Source organism: Dermacentor variabilis, chromosome 1 (genome assembly GCF_050947875.1).
Source record: "Dermacentor variabilis isolate Ectoservices chromosome 1, ASM5094787v1, whole genome shotgun sequence".
Classification (NCBI taxonomy): Eukaryota; Metazoa; Arthropoda; class Arachnida; order Ixodida; family Ixodidae; genus Dermacentor; species Dermacentor variabilis.
The window spans coordinates 43,100,988-43,117,868 of NC_134568.1; the positions used below are offsets into that span (position 1 = coordinate 43,100,988).

General features: G+C 44.7%; 1 protein-coding gene across 2 annotated transcripts in view; it reads right to left on the reverse strand.

Moving 5' to 3' along the window:
* Tsc1 (tuberous sclerosis 1 protein hamartin) overlaps positions 1 to 16,881 on the reverse strand; it is an 88,088-nt gene that overhangs the window by 35,801 nt on the left and 35,406 nt on the right. For both annotated transcript variants that reach the window (XM_075687025.1, XM_075687019.1), the window contains exons 12-13: positions 13,388 to 13,719; positions 12,456 to 12,780 (exon numbers count right to left, since the gene is read on the reverse strand). In XM_075687025.1, the coding sequence (XP_075543140.1) occupies positions 12,456 to 12,780; positions 13,388 to 13,719 (657 nt within the window). The remainder of the gene's footprint in view (positions 1 to 12,455; positions 12,781 to 13,387; positions 13,720 to 16,881) is intronic.

The window sequence follows — 16,881 nt, forward strand, 5'->3', positions numbered from 1 at the left end:
CATTCCTCGGCGTGTCTGGCGGCTTCCGAGATCGGCAGGCATTCAGATGGGTCGGGGCGGTAGGGTAGAATGGTGTCAATTGTGTGCGAAGGATGACGGCCGTAAAGAAAGTAAAAGGGTGAGAATCCGGTAGTGGCCTGAGTCGCGGTGTTGTAGGCGTAGGTGACAAACGGCAGAACTATGTCCCAATTAGAGTGATCAGGTGAGACATACATGGAGAGCATGTCACCAAGAGTTCGATTAAAGCGTTCCGTGGTACCGTTGGTCTGTGGATGATAAGCAGTGCATTTACGAAGAACAATGGCACCTCGCACTGTGCCCGTCCGTCGCTTCCAGCAGCCTGTGCACCGCCCTCCCCCTCCCAACCCCTGGAACACCACTGGCATCGCTAACCCGTGGCGTACGCCGGACAATTGCCCTATATGCTTCGCATGTAGATGTCCCGGTCATGTCGCAAGGTTCTGCCGCCGCCGATCGCAGGCGTTCGATGACGATCGCGGGGCCATTGCAGCAACTGTAGCATAAGTGACTGGTGTAGTCACGACATCCTGCTGGTGAACAGCCGAAAGCGCTTCTGCGACCTCTTCATGGATCACGTTACGGAGATGAGATGGTAAAGTGCTAGCAGACTCCTGAGTGATGGACACCAGAGATAGCTGTCGTGCGACTTCTTCGCGGACGAAGTCCTTGATTTGGGTTATCAGGGAGGCTTGTTCTGGGCCGGTGGACAGGCTGCAGAGTGATGCCGCATTTGGTGTGGGATGTCGCCTTGTCAGAGCTCGCTGCTTACGTAATTCATCATAGCTCTGGCACAAGCTGATGATGTCGCCAACAGTGCGCGGGTCCTTGGCCAGCATCTGGAACGCGTCATCATCGAGTCCCTTCATGACGTGCTTGATCTTTTCCGCTTCCGTCATGGCAGCGTTCACGCGCCTGCACAAATCTTACACGTCTTCTATATAGCTGGAGAATGTCTCACCCGTGTCCTGTGCGCGTGTACGCAAACGCTGCTCGCACGTTCGTCATCTTCCTTACAATATTAATTTATTTGATGAAACATCACCCATATGTATTCACTATACTAGTTTGTTCCATACCTACGGATATGATTGTTTAATTGATGTCCCCACAGGCGATGTTCCTAAAGGCACAGGTACACTTATTGATCATGCTCTTTCTAACCTGCTTAATTCACCAGAGGCAAAAGTTTTGCACATCGACATCACTGACCATTATCCCCTGCTCTTACGTTTCAATTCCAACGTTCGACCTTGCCCGCCTTCACATACTAAAGATGAGTAGAACTTGTTGCTGGGCGAGATGGTTGGGATCTAAAGAATACATTGTTGCGCCGAAAAAGGAGAATAAAGACTTGGGAAGGAAGAGTACGAAACGACAGATTGAGCGCTCAATCTGTCATTTCGTACTCTTCCTTCCCAAGTCATTATTTTCCTTTTTTTGGCACAACAATGTATTCTTTACATACTAAAGATGTTCTGGACAAAGTCAGCTTCATAACTGCTGTTGCTAATACAAACTGGTCTGAAATTAAATCACTAAATGACCCACAGAAAGCCTTCACCAAATTTTTTTCCCTAATTACATCATACTTCTGAAACTTCACCTCCAAAAAGAAATGCAAAAAAAAATGTGTCATTTTCTCACAATCTATGGCTCTCACAGCAGTTACTAGCAGAAATGCGCAAACGGGATAATTTATATAGGAAAACTAAAACGCAACCATTTAACATGAACCCACGTGCCCAATATAAAAGCTTGTGTAACACTCTTTTTAACTGTAAAATAAAAGCAACTAAACAATTGTATTTCAAGCAAAGAATTTTACAGGCAGCTAATAACACTACAAAGAAATGGGAGATTGCCAACTCCTTTTTAAATAGACACGCACGAATAAACCAGGTATCTAGAATTTTAAAGGATGGAGTAGAGCTCGATTCCCTTGCTGAAGTAACTGAGGCTTTTAGTAGTTTTTTCTTTCCTAACAATCCACCTACTCCTGCACAGATCATCAACATGAACCGTCTACCTCATTAATTATTTTTATTTCCTACAACGGCAGAAGAAATAACTGCTGTTATAAATAATCTAAAAGTGACAAGCGCTGGAATTGATGAGGTCCAGCCTGCTAACATTAAATTAATTGGGCACTTAATTTCAGATATACTTTCATTTATTGTTAATTTATTATTCAAGACTGGTTTATTTCCTTCTGAACTTAAGCGTGGCAAAATCACCCCAGTTTTTAAGAAAGGCGATAGCTCATTATTAAATAACTACAGACCTATTTGCATTCTACCATTCTTTGGGAAAGTTATTGACAAACTAATTGAAATACGGCTAACGAAATAGCTTTGAAATTTAATATCCTCTCTTCATGCCAGTTTGGTTTTCGCCGTGGATATTCCACTGAGCTGGCACTCATTCATCTTACTGACCAACTAAAAAAAATTTAATCGACGAAGGATTTCTCGCCGCCTCAGTTTTCATCGATCTAACGCAAGCATTTCATAGCATAAATCATAACATCCTTTTCTTTAAGCTCGAAGCAATTGGCATTTGTGGGCCTGCTCTCTCACTACTAAAAAGCTACTTATATAACAGAGTTGTTTCTATTTCCAATGCTTATTCTCAGCAGCGAATTAATAACATTGGTGTGCCCCAGGGATCTATCCTGGGGCCACTCTTGTTCTTGGTTTATATTAATGATTTACCTAACTGTCTTTCTTCCACAGAATGCATTCTGTATGCAGATGACACCACTATGTTCACCTTTCATAAAGATATCTCATCTCTCGTTAATAAGTTAAATGCCGACTTAGAAAATATCTTAAGGTGGTGTCATGTTAACATGTTATCTATTAATGCAACTAGGACTAAATTTGTTGTATTCTCTTCACATCAGCAAAACATACCATCCATTCCACCTATCACTTTTGGTCCTTACCGCCTTCCTCCAAGTTCATGTTCATCTTTCCTTGGTATTCTACTTGATTGTAATTTGAAATATTACAATCCTATTGCTCACATAAAAAAAGAATACAGCTTATGGTATACGCATCCTAATTAAAACACGCCCTTACTTCACACATACTACGTTACTCTAACTTTACCAATCTTTTGTACACTCTGACATTACTTATGGCATAATATGTTGGGAAAACACATATAATACTCATATTGCATCTCTCCAGACAGTTCAGAACCGAGCCATAAGAATAATTACTTACAGTCCACGCTTTTCTAATGCCATTTCTCTAATACACGAGAATAACATCCTCATCATTTCTGGACTCACTAAGTACGACCTAGGTATTTTTTTCTACAGATTTGTAAATAATGAGCTACCATCGATCCCATTTTCACCATCTAACCTGATGATTCATAGTACCACCAGATTTGTGTTGAATAACAATTTTCTTCTACCAAGAATCCGCACTAGCTATGGTAAACAGACTGTAGAATTCACTTGCATATCCATATGGAACACTCTTCCTCTCATAATGAAAAACGCAAGATATTTATCACAATTTAAGAGAAAACTAAAAATGCATTTTTTATTGCCAGATTAACGACAAGGATTACTGTAGTCAGTCTTTGTTCACTTTTTTCTTTTTTTTTCTTTTGTTGTTGTAAATTGTTGATATTTTGTTCCCGTACAATTTTTCCTGCTACCATGAGATATGCTAAACGACATTATTTGTAATCAATTCTGTATTTTTTCTGTAACCGTTCTTTTCTTGTTGCTTGTATACTTCCTTATTATATGTCACTGTTGCTTTGAGATGTTAACTATAACTGTTTTTGTACAGGAGGTCCCCATACAGTCTTTGACTATGGGACCTCCTTCTATATACTAAATACTTGTAATATGATCCAACTTCTAATAATATTAAATTCCGATTCTGAAGAGACTGTGCTTCACTTTTAAAAATATGTTTCCATTTGAAACCTAAGGCACAATTAAATTAGTAAAATTGCATTTTGTAGCAGTTTGTAGCAGACAAAATTGCATTTTGGAGCAGTTTTAGAACAGTCTAAACTTAATTTTGGAGCAATCTGGAACAGATAAAATTTCATGTTGAAGCAGTTTGGAGCAGGCTAATGAGAATTTTGGTGGAATAATGGAATATGGCAGTGCACTTCGAAACCATGACTAAACACAGAATAAATCAACACAAAGCGCGTTGTAGAAGCATGCTTTGTAGCTATGGTGTACTGTAATATATACAGCGGGTTGAGCAGCGGCACGGCGCATGTTTTCCTGTAAAGCCAAAAACATTGGTAGCACTACGATCAAACTATATTCCCGCGCCAAAACTCATGACGATAGTGGAAAATGTGCTCAAATCATGCAGTTTAACAGACGCGGTAACATCGTTTCTGGATCAGCATATGTCACCGCAGACCCAGAGAGCCGCAATCAACACTGGGCAAGTATGACACAAGACTATTGTAATCTGTTTTTATTGCGATAGTGATTATATGGACATTCCAGGCACATTTCTGTTGTCTCCATGATGTTCCCCATATAGTCCAGGGGCGATAACATTGTCACCATGTGCCATATGCTGTATGCGCGAGTGAAAGTGTGCGAGGGTGAGCCGACGATGGCGGCTCAATCTCGCACGCACACGGCACTGGGGGAGGGGAGGGAGGGGTTCTACTCTGGCGGCTGCTGTGTATGGGGCTGCCTATCTTGAAAGTGATCTGCGATGGGGACAGAATGCGAGTGCTGACAGCTTCATGTATGCTGTGTTTTCGCTGCTTAGTTCACGTTGGAGCCAGGCAGCATGAAGGTCAATTCGCTCGCTGCTGCTGCCGTACTTCCGCACTCCTGCGTTTTAACAGCGAGTTTCCGCAGTCATCGAGTGAGATGTGTTCATGTTTGTTTGCGCACATGTCCCGCCATACTTGTTAATATAGTTAGTAAGTGAATGTTTAAAAGTTTATATGGCCGATAAAACTACTATCTTTACTTCGTATAGCTGTCTACTAATTTGCTATCGCAATCGACGCTTCGCCTTTCGGGTGAAACTGACTTTTTATTCCAAATCTGCAATTAGCCCTTTGCGATAGGTCAGAATGGCTCAGGCCTTGCCCACATGGGCATAAAAACTGATTGGTATAGATTTACGTTATACCAGCCCTGGGGACCCGAGGCACCTGCACGTTGAACCCGGTGCAGCGCACTTCCCTAATATCTAGTTTGCACACAATGCCCTCGGCCTACTTTTCTTTGTTTTGTGCCTCAGCTAGGGATTACCGCGCCACTTGGCCCACTGAACCATATTTTAGTACAGCCGCCCTGGGCGTTCCCACAGCAGCGACAACAGCCGAGAGTGGCAGCACGCATGCCGGCCACTTGCCAAAAGCGCAGAAAAATCGATTGTCATAAGCAAGAAAATTATGAGAAATTGTGTGAGAGGCACCGTCGCGCGGTGTGTGGAATGTGAGTGACTGCACTCTTTTTCAGATAATGAATCCACTCACTGTTCGCGGCCACTGCCAGAGCACACATGCCGAAGCTGTTCTGGCACAGCATGGTGCAATTTCGGTCAATTCCCTGTGTTTGGCGAAGTTTGGTGCAGGAATTTGCATCAAAATTGGCACAGGTGTCGCACAATTGCAGTAGGCAGGAGTTTTAAATTGTGTTCTGCGCACATGGTTTGTCTTACACTTGCAGTGCCCCGGTGGCTACCTACAATAAATAATAATATATGATAATGGAACTGCTTTCAACGTATGTATGTCAAATTAAGAATTCTGACTGTTATTAATACAGTTAAACCTCAATATAACAAAATTCTCGATATAATGAAGTATTTAACTTTTCATAACCTCTTGTCCATAGAACGCCATGTATTTAGAACCTCAATATAAGAAAATGTATTCATATGTGATTTCAATGTAACAAAATTTCATTTCCACCACAAAGGAATGCCAAGACACTAAACGGAAACTTTTGCGGATGCCGATGATCAAATGATTGAATTACAAACATCTGCTTGCAAACGTACCTCTGAAATCATGCATTGCGCGACAAGAGCGACTGCCACAGTAAAGCCGCTTCATGTTCCGTAAAGTATAAGTGTGATAAGATCCTATCACGGCTTGCACACTTCATGCTTTAGGTGCAAGTGAAAGTGTGCGAGGGTGAGACAAGAAAGATGGCTGCTTCACGAGTGCCACCCTCCCGTGTGAGCAAAGGGAAAGAGGGGAGCAGAGCTCACTCGCGGTAAACCGATCAAGCACGCGCGAGGGGCGAGAGTGGGGGTGGAGGGTTATGCTGGCGCTTCGCGATTTCTGGTGTGCGTCTCGGCCGTGGCTGTGCATGGCTGTAAGCGCAGCTGAGCGCATACGCAGCCGCGCACATTGCCTTAGAGGTAACCTGCCGCGCGTGCAAAGAGTGGGTGTGGCATCATGTTAGCCGTCTTCCAGCGAGTTTAGTATTGGAGGTTGCGTAATCTTCAGTTTTGGCGACTCGAAGGAGTGAGATGCAGACGACACATTTGCTCCCCACTGCCGGCACTTTTCATGATAGTGACGTCCCAATGTGGGTGACGCTATCAGCTGTGGGGGCGGAGTACACGCGAAAGCGTGGCTGGCTTCGATCGCTTAATTCTTACCACTGATGTAAAGATATTGTTGACGCGGCATGAAATCGTATCATTCGTCGCCGACTCCCAAATTAATAAAAATAAATTGTTTTCTCATTCAAATGAGCTTTTTTCAATTGCCCAATAATTCAGAAGATTGTGCGGCCCCTTGTAAGAAAAATTTATTGGTGACTGCACTTATTTGCATAAAAGGTCGAATTTCAATACAATGAAATTTCGATATAACGAAGCAAGCTGCCAATTTTACCTACTTCGTTTATCGAGGTTTAACTGCACATAAGCAATGAACAATTTATTGCACTTAGTTCCGAGAGACTAAATTATATGCTGCCACAAATCAAAGCAATCCACAGTAGGGAACTCCAGCTGCAATCTTTCTGCTTTAGGGGTATGAGCTCTCGAACTGACAACTGATCTCGAAAAGAGCAGTCACTTCAGCCAAAATCTTTCTGCTTTATGCCTATGAGTTCTTGCATTGACAAAGAATCTTCAAAATAGCAATTATTTATTACTCAATTACAGTCTACGCTCGTTACAAAGGACACATGTACAACAGACTTTCGGATATAATGGACAATATTTCAGTCTCAGTTTGTTCTACCTATTTTATTAACGCAACGAAGCACATTTTTAACGGACGGCGCTACAACGGGCTATCGACAACAGCGGACTAAATTAGCCGCAATTTTTTTTCTCAAAATCGGTCGTATAAAACGTACTTCTGCTGTGTCGACACGGGCTGGCAACCAACTTGCGTGGGTCAGCCAACGATCGCGGCTCAACATCGCGCATGCGAGGTACGGGAGGGGGGGAGAGGGGTTCTACTCCTGCAGTTGCTGCTTACGGCACGGGTACCATATCTTGAACGCGATCTGCGATGTGAACGAAGCGCAAACCTGCGCAGGCCTCACCTTCATAGCGATCTGCGATGTGGACAAAGTGCGCCCATTGCCGGTAGCTTCCTATGCAGTGTCCTTTCGACGTTTAGTTCGCGCTGAAGCGAGAGACAGCGCGAAGGTCAATTCGTTCGCTGCTGCTGCTGCTGCGCTTATCTTGCTTAATTTTCTATTGCAATTGATGGTTCGCCTTTCCGACGAAACTGCAACTTCTTTATTTTTATTTTGGAAGTTTGTCATTTCTCTTTGCAATAAGGTTGTTACACATCGGGACAAAAGTCTCGGAAGTGAGCTGTTTCGGATATTACGGACGTCGGATAAAACAGACGTTTTTTTTCGCATTATCGGGGTCTGTTGTAATGAGAGTCGACTGTATTAAAATTTTTGTGAGATAAGTGATTGGCTACATCATTATTTGTTGCCTACGAACATTATGCATCACTCAGAAATCAAGTCGGATGTGGTGCTAAGCGAGGGCTGCCGCTTTGATGGGTGCCACTATGTTTGCTGGTGCAAAGTTTTGGGGGCAAGTTTGGGGCACCCAGACTGTATGTGAAAAAAAAAGTCGCAGTTTCGCCCGAAAGATGAAGCATTGATTGATAGTAATATCAAAATATTAGACAACTACATGAAGTAAGGTTCATAGTTGTATCAGCTGTATAAATTTCAGTAGGCATTGATTTACTACATAAACTAACAATTAACAAGCATGGTGTCATGCGTACGCAAGCAAACACGAAAAGATCTCACTCGAAGAATACATACACTAGCTGTCACAATGCTGGCGTGATGAAGAGCGGCATCAGCGGCGAGTGAACGCTTTGTGCTGCTTCTCACTTCAATGCAGCTCGGAAACTTGAGATTACACAACCTCGAACACTAGGTCCGTGCGAAGGCAGCGTACATAAAGCCACCAGCCATCTTGACCTGCTCAGCTTTTGCACCTATCGAAGATTACTTCCAAGATATGTGCTCAGTCGCATGCACAGACAGCGAAGCCACGGCCGGGCTAGAGAAAGAGACTTGTGTTCATTTGCATCACCCCCCTAGTGCATGCTTAAGCACAATGCCCCGTGCATAATTTTTCATACTCCGAGTCATGGCCACTTGATCAAAACACACAAGGTGCGCTCTGTTTTGTCACGTGGGAGTGAAAGTGCGAGGGCAGGAGTGCTGTCCCGACCGGTGGCATTGTGGTGGCGGTGGGCTGAACTAGGTGCCTGCCACAGATTTTGGCTCGGGCAACAAGGTGCCTAGTTCAGCCCACTACCGCTGCTGTGTCATCAGTCGGAACAGTGCTCCCGCACTCGCACTTGTGCACCGGCACAATGTAACAGGCTGGGCTTTGTTGTGCATTTTGATCGGGCAGCCATGTACGAGTTGTATAGCTCAAAATTTTTATTTAGACCCGGAAAGCATAACGCAAAGCCCATAGTAGCTCATTGATACACTGGAGCAAAGTTTTAGTTGTGTATAGCCCAGAAAACCAAATACTACTTAATTATTACCCCAATTAATTTTACTCAGAAACAGTTCACTGTTTTCTTTTTTGGGACGAATGTACCCTTTATGACTAGAAATGAAGGCGGACAGGTTGTACTAATTTTTCTTGACATGGACTGGTGTGTGAATTCATTAAACACACTGAATCCACAGAAGTAAGCTCGTCTTGTAAGGCACAGACTTTCACCTGGGCATTACAGGACATCCATGCTTGCAAATTATGCACTGAGGCCAAGAGGCGAAGGTAAACCAAAGAGTACATTATTATTGGTGGCCAGCTGGTAACACAGATAATATGTGCTGATACTATGAGCATCAACAGCTGATGGAACCCCACCACTCTGCCCACAATTAAGGCTGCCGAGTGCTGTCATCAGTACTGTCTTTCTGCTTCCCTCCTATTTTGCTGAGACAGGTACAGCCTACATCATACTTAAAGGGATACTAAAGGTTACTATGAAGTCAAGTTAAAGTAATAAAGCAATGTTCTAGGATGTCTAAGGCGTCAATATAGTTGCGAACAGAGCTTTCGGAACCGAGAAATTGAGTTAAATGCCCGATACGATTTGAGACCCCCCCCGTGACATTCCGGTACTAGCCTGATGACGAAGGCACTCCTCATCATAATTTATGTCACTAGTACTCAACTATTCGTATTTAAAAGATTATTTCATTAGGTTATAAGACGGAAGAAAATGCTACTTGTCTACTTCTGTTTGATTCTCAGAAAAAATAACATTTTGATGTTACCCTTCAGTAGTATTGGTGGTGGAAATGTTTCGTTTTCGCTCAACTCCGCGTGCTCGACTCTGTACTGCGCGTGCTTTGGAGTTTCAGTTGTTTCGTTATCACGTCATGCTGCGTTGGTTCTGCTGGCTCGTGAAACTTGCATTTGGAACAAGCAGCGAGAATGCCACGTCCATGTGATGTCGTGGGATGCGCGAACGGTCCGCAGAACTTGGCCAAGAGCAGTTGCAGCGGCGAATCCAACGTTACTTATCACTGTGTGCCAACGAGTAAACCTCTCCGTTCGAAGCGGGTGCCGTACCTCTGCCACAGCACGTTGGCAAAGAGCCGAAAAATCGCATAGTGTGCTCGCTGAAGTTTCATCCAGAGGATTACGAGTTCAACGCTGACTTACTGAAGTCGTGTGGAGGGCCTTTCAAAGCAATGCTTTCCTATAGCGCTGTTCAGTCAGTCTTGCCTGCATTCTCCGAAGTGCAAGAACAATTGCAGGTCAAAGACGGGGCGGTGAGTGCGGCATTTGGTTTTCACGAAGGAAAAGCTACAAATGTGCGAATATGTACAGCCATGACATACAGTTGCTGTCGCAGTAGTACGCAACGACGCAGGCAGCGCGAGCCCTCAGCAGCAGTTCACATTCATCATCATCATCATCATCATCATCATCATCAGCCTGGTTATGCCCACTGCAGGGCAAAGGCCTCTCCCATACTTCTCCAACTACCCCGGTCATGTACTAATTGTGGCCATGTTGTCCATGCAAACTTCTTAATCTCATCCGCCCACCTAACTTTCTGCCGCCCCCTGCTACGCTTGCCTTCCCTTGGAATCCAGTCCGTAACCCTTAATGACCATCAGTTATCTTCCCTCCTCATTACATGTCCTGCCCATGCCCATTTCTTTTTCGTGATTTCAACTAAGATGTCATTAACTCGTGTTTGTTCCCTCACCCAATCTGCCCTTTTCTTATCCCTTAACGTTACACCCATCATTCTTCTTTCCATAGCTCGTTGCGTCGTCCTCAATTTAAGTAGAACCCTTTTCGTAAGCCTCCAAGTTTCTGCCTCGTATGTCAGAACTGGTAAGACACAGCTGTTATACACTTTTCTCTTGAGAGATTATGGCAACCTGCTGTTCATGATCTGAGGATGCCTGCCAAACGCACCCCAGCCCATTCTTATTCTTCTGATTATTTCAGTCTCATGATCCAGATCCGCGGTCACTAACTGCCCTAAGTAGATGTATTCCTTTACCACTTCCAGTGCCTCACTACCTATCGTAAACTGTTGTTCTCTTCCGAGACTGTTAAACATTACTTTAGTTTTCTGCAGGTTAATGTTTAGACCAACCCTCCTGCTTTGCCTCTCCAGGTCAGTGAGCATGCATTGCAATTGGTCCCCTGAGTTACTAAGCAAGGCAATATCATCAGCGGATCACAAGTTACTAAGGTATTCTTCATTAACTCTTCTCCCCAATTCTTCCCAATCCAGGTCTCTGAATACCTCCTGTAAACACACTGTGAATAGCATTGGAGAGATTGTATCTCCCTGCCTGACGCCTTTCTTTATTGGGATTTTGTTGCTTTCTTTATGGAGGACTACGGTGGCTGTGGAGCTGCCACAGATATCTTTCAGTATTTTTACATCCGGCTCGTCTACACCCCGATTCCGTAATGCCTCCATGACTGCTGAGGTTTTGACTGAATCAAACGCTTTCTCGTCATCAATGAAAGCTATATATAAAGGTTGGTTACATTCTGCACATTTCTCTATCACCTGATTGATAGTGTGAATATGGTCTATTGTTGAGTAGCCTTTACGGAATCCTGCCTGGTCCTTTGGTTGACAGAAGTCTAAGGTGTTCCAGATTCTATTTGCAATTACCTTAGTAAATATTTTGTAGGTCACGTTCATCAGTGCTTAAATCGCTGAAGTCGAGCCCAGCATCACGAGCCAATGTGTCGTTGTCAGGGTCGTCCATTGCAACAAGCGTCAAAGTTGGTGTCATAAAATAAAGAACCAGCATATCGTCGTGCGCTTTCCCTTCCGCTAGCCACCTTAGTTCCGCTTTCACACTTCTATTGGCTCTGTCTTGGCTCTGTTTCTGGCCGCGCGTTTGCGTTTTGCACAGAAAAGCCATAGCGCCGTCTAAGGGCGCACTTTTACTCACCGACGGCGCAACGTCACTATGAGACCATGACGTCACCACTCCTCGATCGGAGGGCGGGCGATTTGAACTGCGCTAGAGGTACGTGGACGCTTCAGAACGCATTTCCTCTTAAAATAAGCCTGTTCTACGCATGAAACAAGCGTTTCGAGGTTTCTGGGATGGTATTTCAACAGTCCACGTTGACTTAATATTAACCTTTAGTGTGCCTTTCACCAGAACATGCCTTGAGTGCCTTTCGGCTTCTCCTGCAGAGGATGCCAGGGATTTCTGGTTTAGGTGATAAGAATGCGCTAGCCTAATACGTCTTCCTTCCAAAGATTTAGTGCTTGCTCTTTACAACCTGCATTTTTAAAAAAAGTTAAGCCACTAGATATATGTCTTCACTGTTCGGATCACTGTTAGGATCCCTGTTCGGATCAAGCTTGACGGCGAGTGTACAGTACCATAGCTGTGTGCATGACATGTGGCCTGTAATGGCTCTTAAGGGCGACCATGTGTTTCTCACCACTTTGCTTATTTCCCTTCTTGGCGAGCTGGGCCTGCTGCATGTAGCAGTTGCTGACCAGCTGCAGATGCTTTTCAAGCAGCTCACTAGGCGACATGTCGGCAAGGGCCAGGCTAGAGGCATCCCCCGAGCCCTGCTGGTGGGGCCTGGACAGCGAGTACGAGAGCAGCGTGCGGTAGGAATCTTCGGCAGGAGGATGGGGAGCTTCTTTTTGTGCGTGGTCCCCTGTTGTTGGTGCTGCCACCGCCGCTGCTACTGAACAGACCTGGTTATTGGTGGGTGCCACAGGTGCCCGGTGAAGGTTGCAAGCATCCACAGAGTCACCCTGTCACAAACAAACAAGGAGTTCGCTGCCATTTCTTTTTCAGCATATGCTCTGATTTGACTTTTGTGGTTTACTGGTCTAAAGTTAAGCTGGATGGACAAGGTGTATCACTTCTGGAATATCAGAAACCTAAGTCCTACCATGAGCACAGTCTTGGCAAGCTAGAAGAGATGCAATGACGAAAGATGGGGCTGAACTTGCCGACTAGCTCCTCGGCACATCATGAGAGAGTTGGAGAATATCTGCCCAAGACTCACAGATTTTCTATAAACAAGACTTATACTGAATTCTATAGAAACTAAAGGCTCAGCCTAATAAGCTTCTAGAACTTTTGCTGGACAAAATGGCTTAAGCATGCAAAAATACTATGAAAGCCACGACGTCGTACTAACATAGAGATGCTGTGGTTTGGGTGAAAAATTCAAGGGAAATTGTGCTTCTCATTTCCTGCAGGCAACTGCCCTTTTTCTGCCAGAGAAATGAAAATAGCCTTGGAGAAACACTCCACCAGACTAAGCTAGCATAATGTTGCTTTTTAGTGTCCCTTTATTGCGCCAACGGTAAGTGTGGTGACTGTGTGCTCTACAGGGGGCTCTTGAATGCTTACCTGGTTGGACCTGTTGGCTGTCCTTCGAGGCCGCACAAACGGTTCCTGGAGCCGGGGGCATGAACGGCTGCGCTCCAGGGTGGAGCGAGACGTGCCTCTGCTGCTGCCACTGCAGCAGCGCACAGGACACTGGCTGAAGTACCTCAGCCGATCCATGCTGTGCGCCAATTGCTGCTGCTCCTGGTACTCTGGAAGCTCCGACACCGAGTTATGTGGCTCCGTGGTCAGGTTGTTAGTCGTCGAGAAGAATGGCGTCTCACACCCCACGGCACCACCACTGGCCCCTGGCATAGAAATTAGCTTCTCCGCCATGGCTGCTGCCACCGCTTGCGCTGGAAGCGGGTCCGAAAAAGGACCATTTGCAAAATTGTCTAAGTCAACTGCACTGCAAGGCTGTTTTCTAACCAAGAACTCTACTCCACGGGCTACACTTTTTCGTCTAAGTGTGGTCATGCCACGAAGAAAGCACAAGTGTGAAGGTTTTCAGAGAATTATTCCAAAAATATGTGTGTTCTTTCCAACCTGAGGAAATTTGTGGCTGCCATTCAATAGGCTTTACCACTGACGAATCTATGCAGAGTAGAGGGATGTGCAGGAGTTCGGTGGTCACGGTTTGTACAGGTTTCGGAGACAGAAATTCAAGGATATTCAAGGCCCTGTCAAAGGTTTTTAAAGGGTGCAGAGCGGCACCCCATGTAGCAATTTTTTACTATAACAATGCTTTCAAAACAATATAGCTAAACTTAGAGGTAACAAAGTGAGTGAAATCTGCATTTCATCATATTGAAATATGACCTTTCATGTAAATAGGTACAATCACTGACAACCTTTTCTTGCCTGAAAAAGGCTGTAAATTTTTTATGCACTATTGTGCAACCAGAAAAAGAAACAAAATTCACGATTAAAAAGTCATTTTCTTTAATTTGTGAGTCCACGACTAAAGATATGCTTTCATACCATGTCGATGATGTTTTTACATCGATGGTACAAAACAAAACCTGCGAAGCTTTCATGTCCACTCTACCACCGTGGCTGAAGTGTTGCTCATAGTGGCATGACTTATCACCTGCTATAGATGAACTTCAAAGATAAAGCGCAAGGGCAGCGTGAAAAAAGAAAAAGTCACAGTTTTGCCCGAAAGGCGAAGCATCGATTGCGATAGCAAATTCGTAGACAGCTATACGAAGTAAGGATACTAGTTTTACCAGCCATATAAACTTGGAAACATTTCCTTACAAACTGAATTAACAAGCATGGTGTCAGCGTGCACGCACAAGCACACAAGCCAGCATGAACAGATGCCACTTGATGAGCATGGACACTCGCTGTCAAAACACTGCTGTTAGCAAGCCCAGCAGCAGCAGCAAGCGAAGTGGCCTTCTTACTCTCTATCGCTTCAACGCAAGAGCGGCGAGAACACAGCGTGCACAAAGGTATGAGCAGTTTGCAAATCCCTTTAAAGATATGGCGCATGCGAACTTGCAAAGTACGCACTTATTGGCGGAATTGAAGCCGCCCCCCTCCCTCCCGTGCTGCTTCCCCATTTTCCTCCCTATGGCACGCGAAATTTAGCCCGGTCGCGATATGCGCAGTTGCTGCCGGAGCACAACACCAACCCCATCCACCCAGGGCCTTTCCTGTAACTAAAGATGGTGTGTTTACTCTCCCCTTTCCTCCTTTGCGCATGCCAGATTGAGCTGCGATCGTCAGCTTCCCTCACATGCTTTCACTTGTACACATAGCATACGACGTGCAGTGATGGTGTTATCGCCCTTGGACTTTATTAGGACGACCATGGCGATGGCAAAAACGTGCCTGGAGTGTCCATAAAATTGCTATCGCAAAAAAAAGCGAGCTGCCACACCCGATTTTGTACCACATATCAGATGTGGCAGGATTTCGCCATATCGCCAGCTTCGTGCGCCTTTCTCCCGTCTCCTTTTCACCCTTCTGAAACACGAGTCTGACAGCACCGAAGAAGGGGTGGAAGGGAGATGGGAGAAAGCAAGAGAGGGTGCAACTGCGACAAAGCCATGCTGTGCAAAGTGAAGAAATTAAAGTTTTCATGGGGGAAAACAAAAATTCCAGGACTTTCAAAGCCCTTGAAAGCATACTTTTCAATTTCAAGGGTGTTTAAGGGTTTGAAGGACCTGTGTGCACCCTGGTGGTTAAAAGCAGGCCCTTTGAATGGGAGCAATACTTAGTTTTACTAGTCTGTGGGTGAAAGTTACTGGTTAGAAAACAGCCTTCCTCGAGCATGTGCAGCACCTTTTCTGCAAAGGATCTATTACTTGCTCCAAAAGAACAAGGACATTCACCATCTATAAAAGCATGCAGAAGAAAGGCAACCACGAGGAAATGCGCTCCCCCATCCCAAATCTGACATAAATCAGCGTCTTTTGTCCCACAGATCAGAATAATTAATGAAAAAGAAAGACCAGGTAGTTACATAAAGGCAACGTTCCTTAGTTCAGACCAAGTACTCCAAATGTAGCTGCACTTGAGTAATACTTTTTTCGGCTAATTTGAGCGGTCTGGAAACTTTCTAGACAGCCACAACGAAGGCAAGAAGGAGCAAACTCTATAGGAAGGTGGCAAGACAGGGGCTGTCTTGCCACCTTCTTTTTGACAGTCTGCAGGGCTGGGGAGGGGGTTGAGCACTGCCCCACAGGCCTTTTGCGCTTCCATATATTACAAGTTGTTGTATTCACATTTTAACCTTACCAAGACTTACAAAGAGACTCGCACACTAGGGTGAGAGCGCGTCTTTGAATTCGCCAAAATGATGCAAGGCGATGCTTGTGACATGACTGTGCCATTCAGTGTGTGTGCACATGTGCATGCATGCACACGCATGAATGCAATATTGGTGCATTACACTGTTATTGAAGACAACTAGTATGCCTATGACAGTTTGCTTCTATCAAGATGCTATTTTTGTAGCCTGGCAACCAGCAAAAGATGCACGTGCACGTACACAAGCACACACTTATTCTCTCCATGTGACACTATATTTTTCCGGCCCTATTGCAAGGGCCTTTGGTGCACTACAAAAATTGTACTGCAAAACCCATAGCAGCACTGCTTCAGTTAGTTTTCCAACTGCAATTTGTATACACTTGCTGTGTCCTGCCATATGCTGTTTGTGACTACTCAAAATAAAGGTGTACATTTTGATGGTGTAATAGGAGATACCGTATTTACTCGAATCTAGGCCGACCCCGATTCTATGCCGACCCCCTAAAGTCCGAAGCAAAAAAAAAAAAAAAAAATTGCCTTGAATGTAGGCCGAACAAAAAAAGCGAGGACAGCGTTCACAAAATGCGAACAGCATTTATTGAATCTGAATGTGCAGAGCACATTCAACGTCGTCGTCGCTGTGTTCCTTGTCACTGCCACCTTCAAACAGTGCACTATCTTCAGTACCGTCAAGCGCATTAGATATGCTGCACTTTTTAAAGGCGCGCACGATCAAAGTACCTGGGATGTCGTCC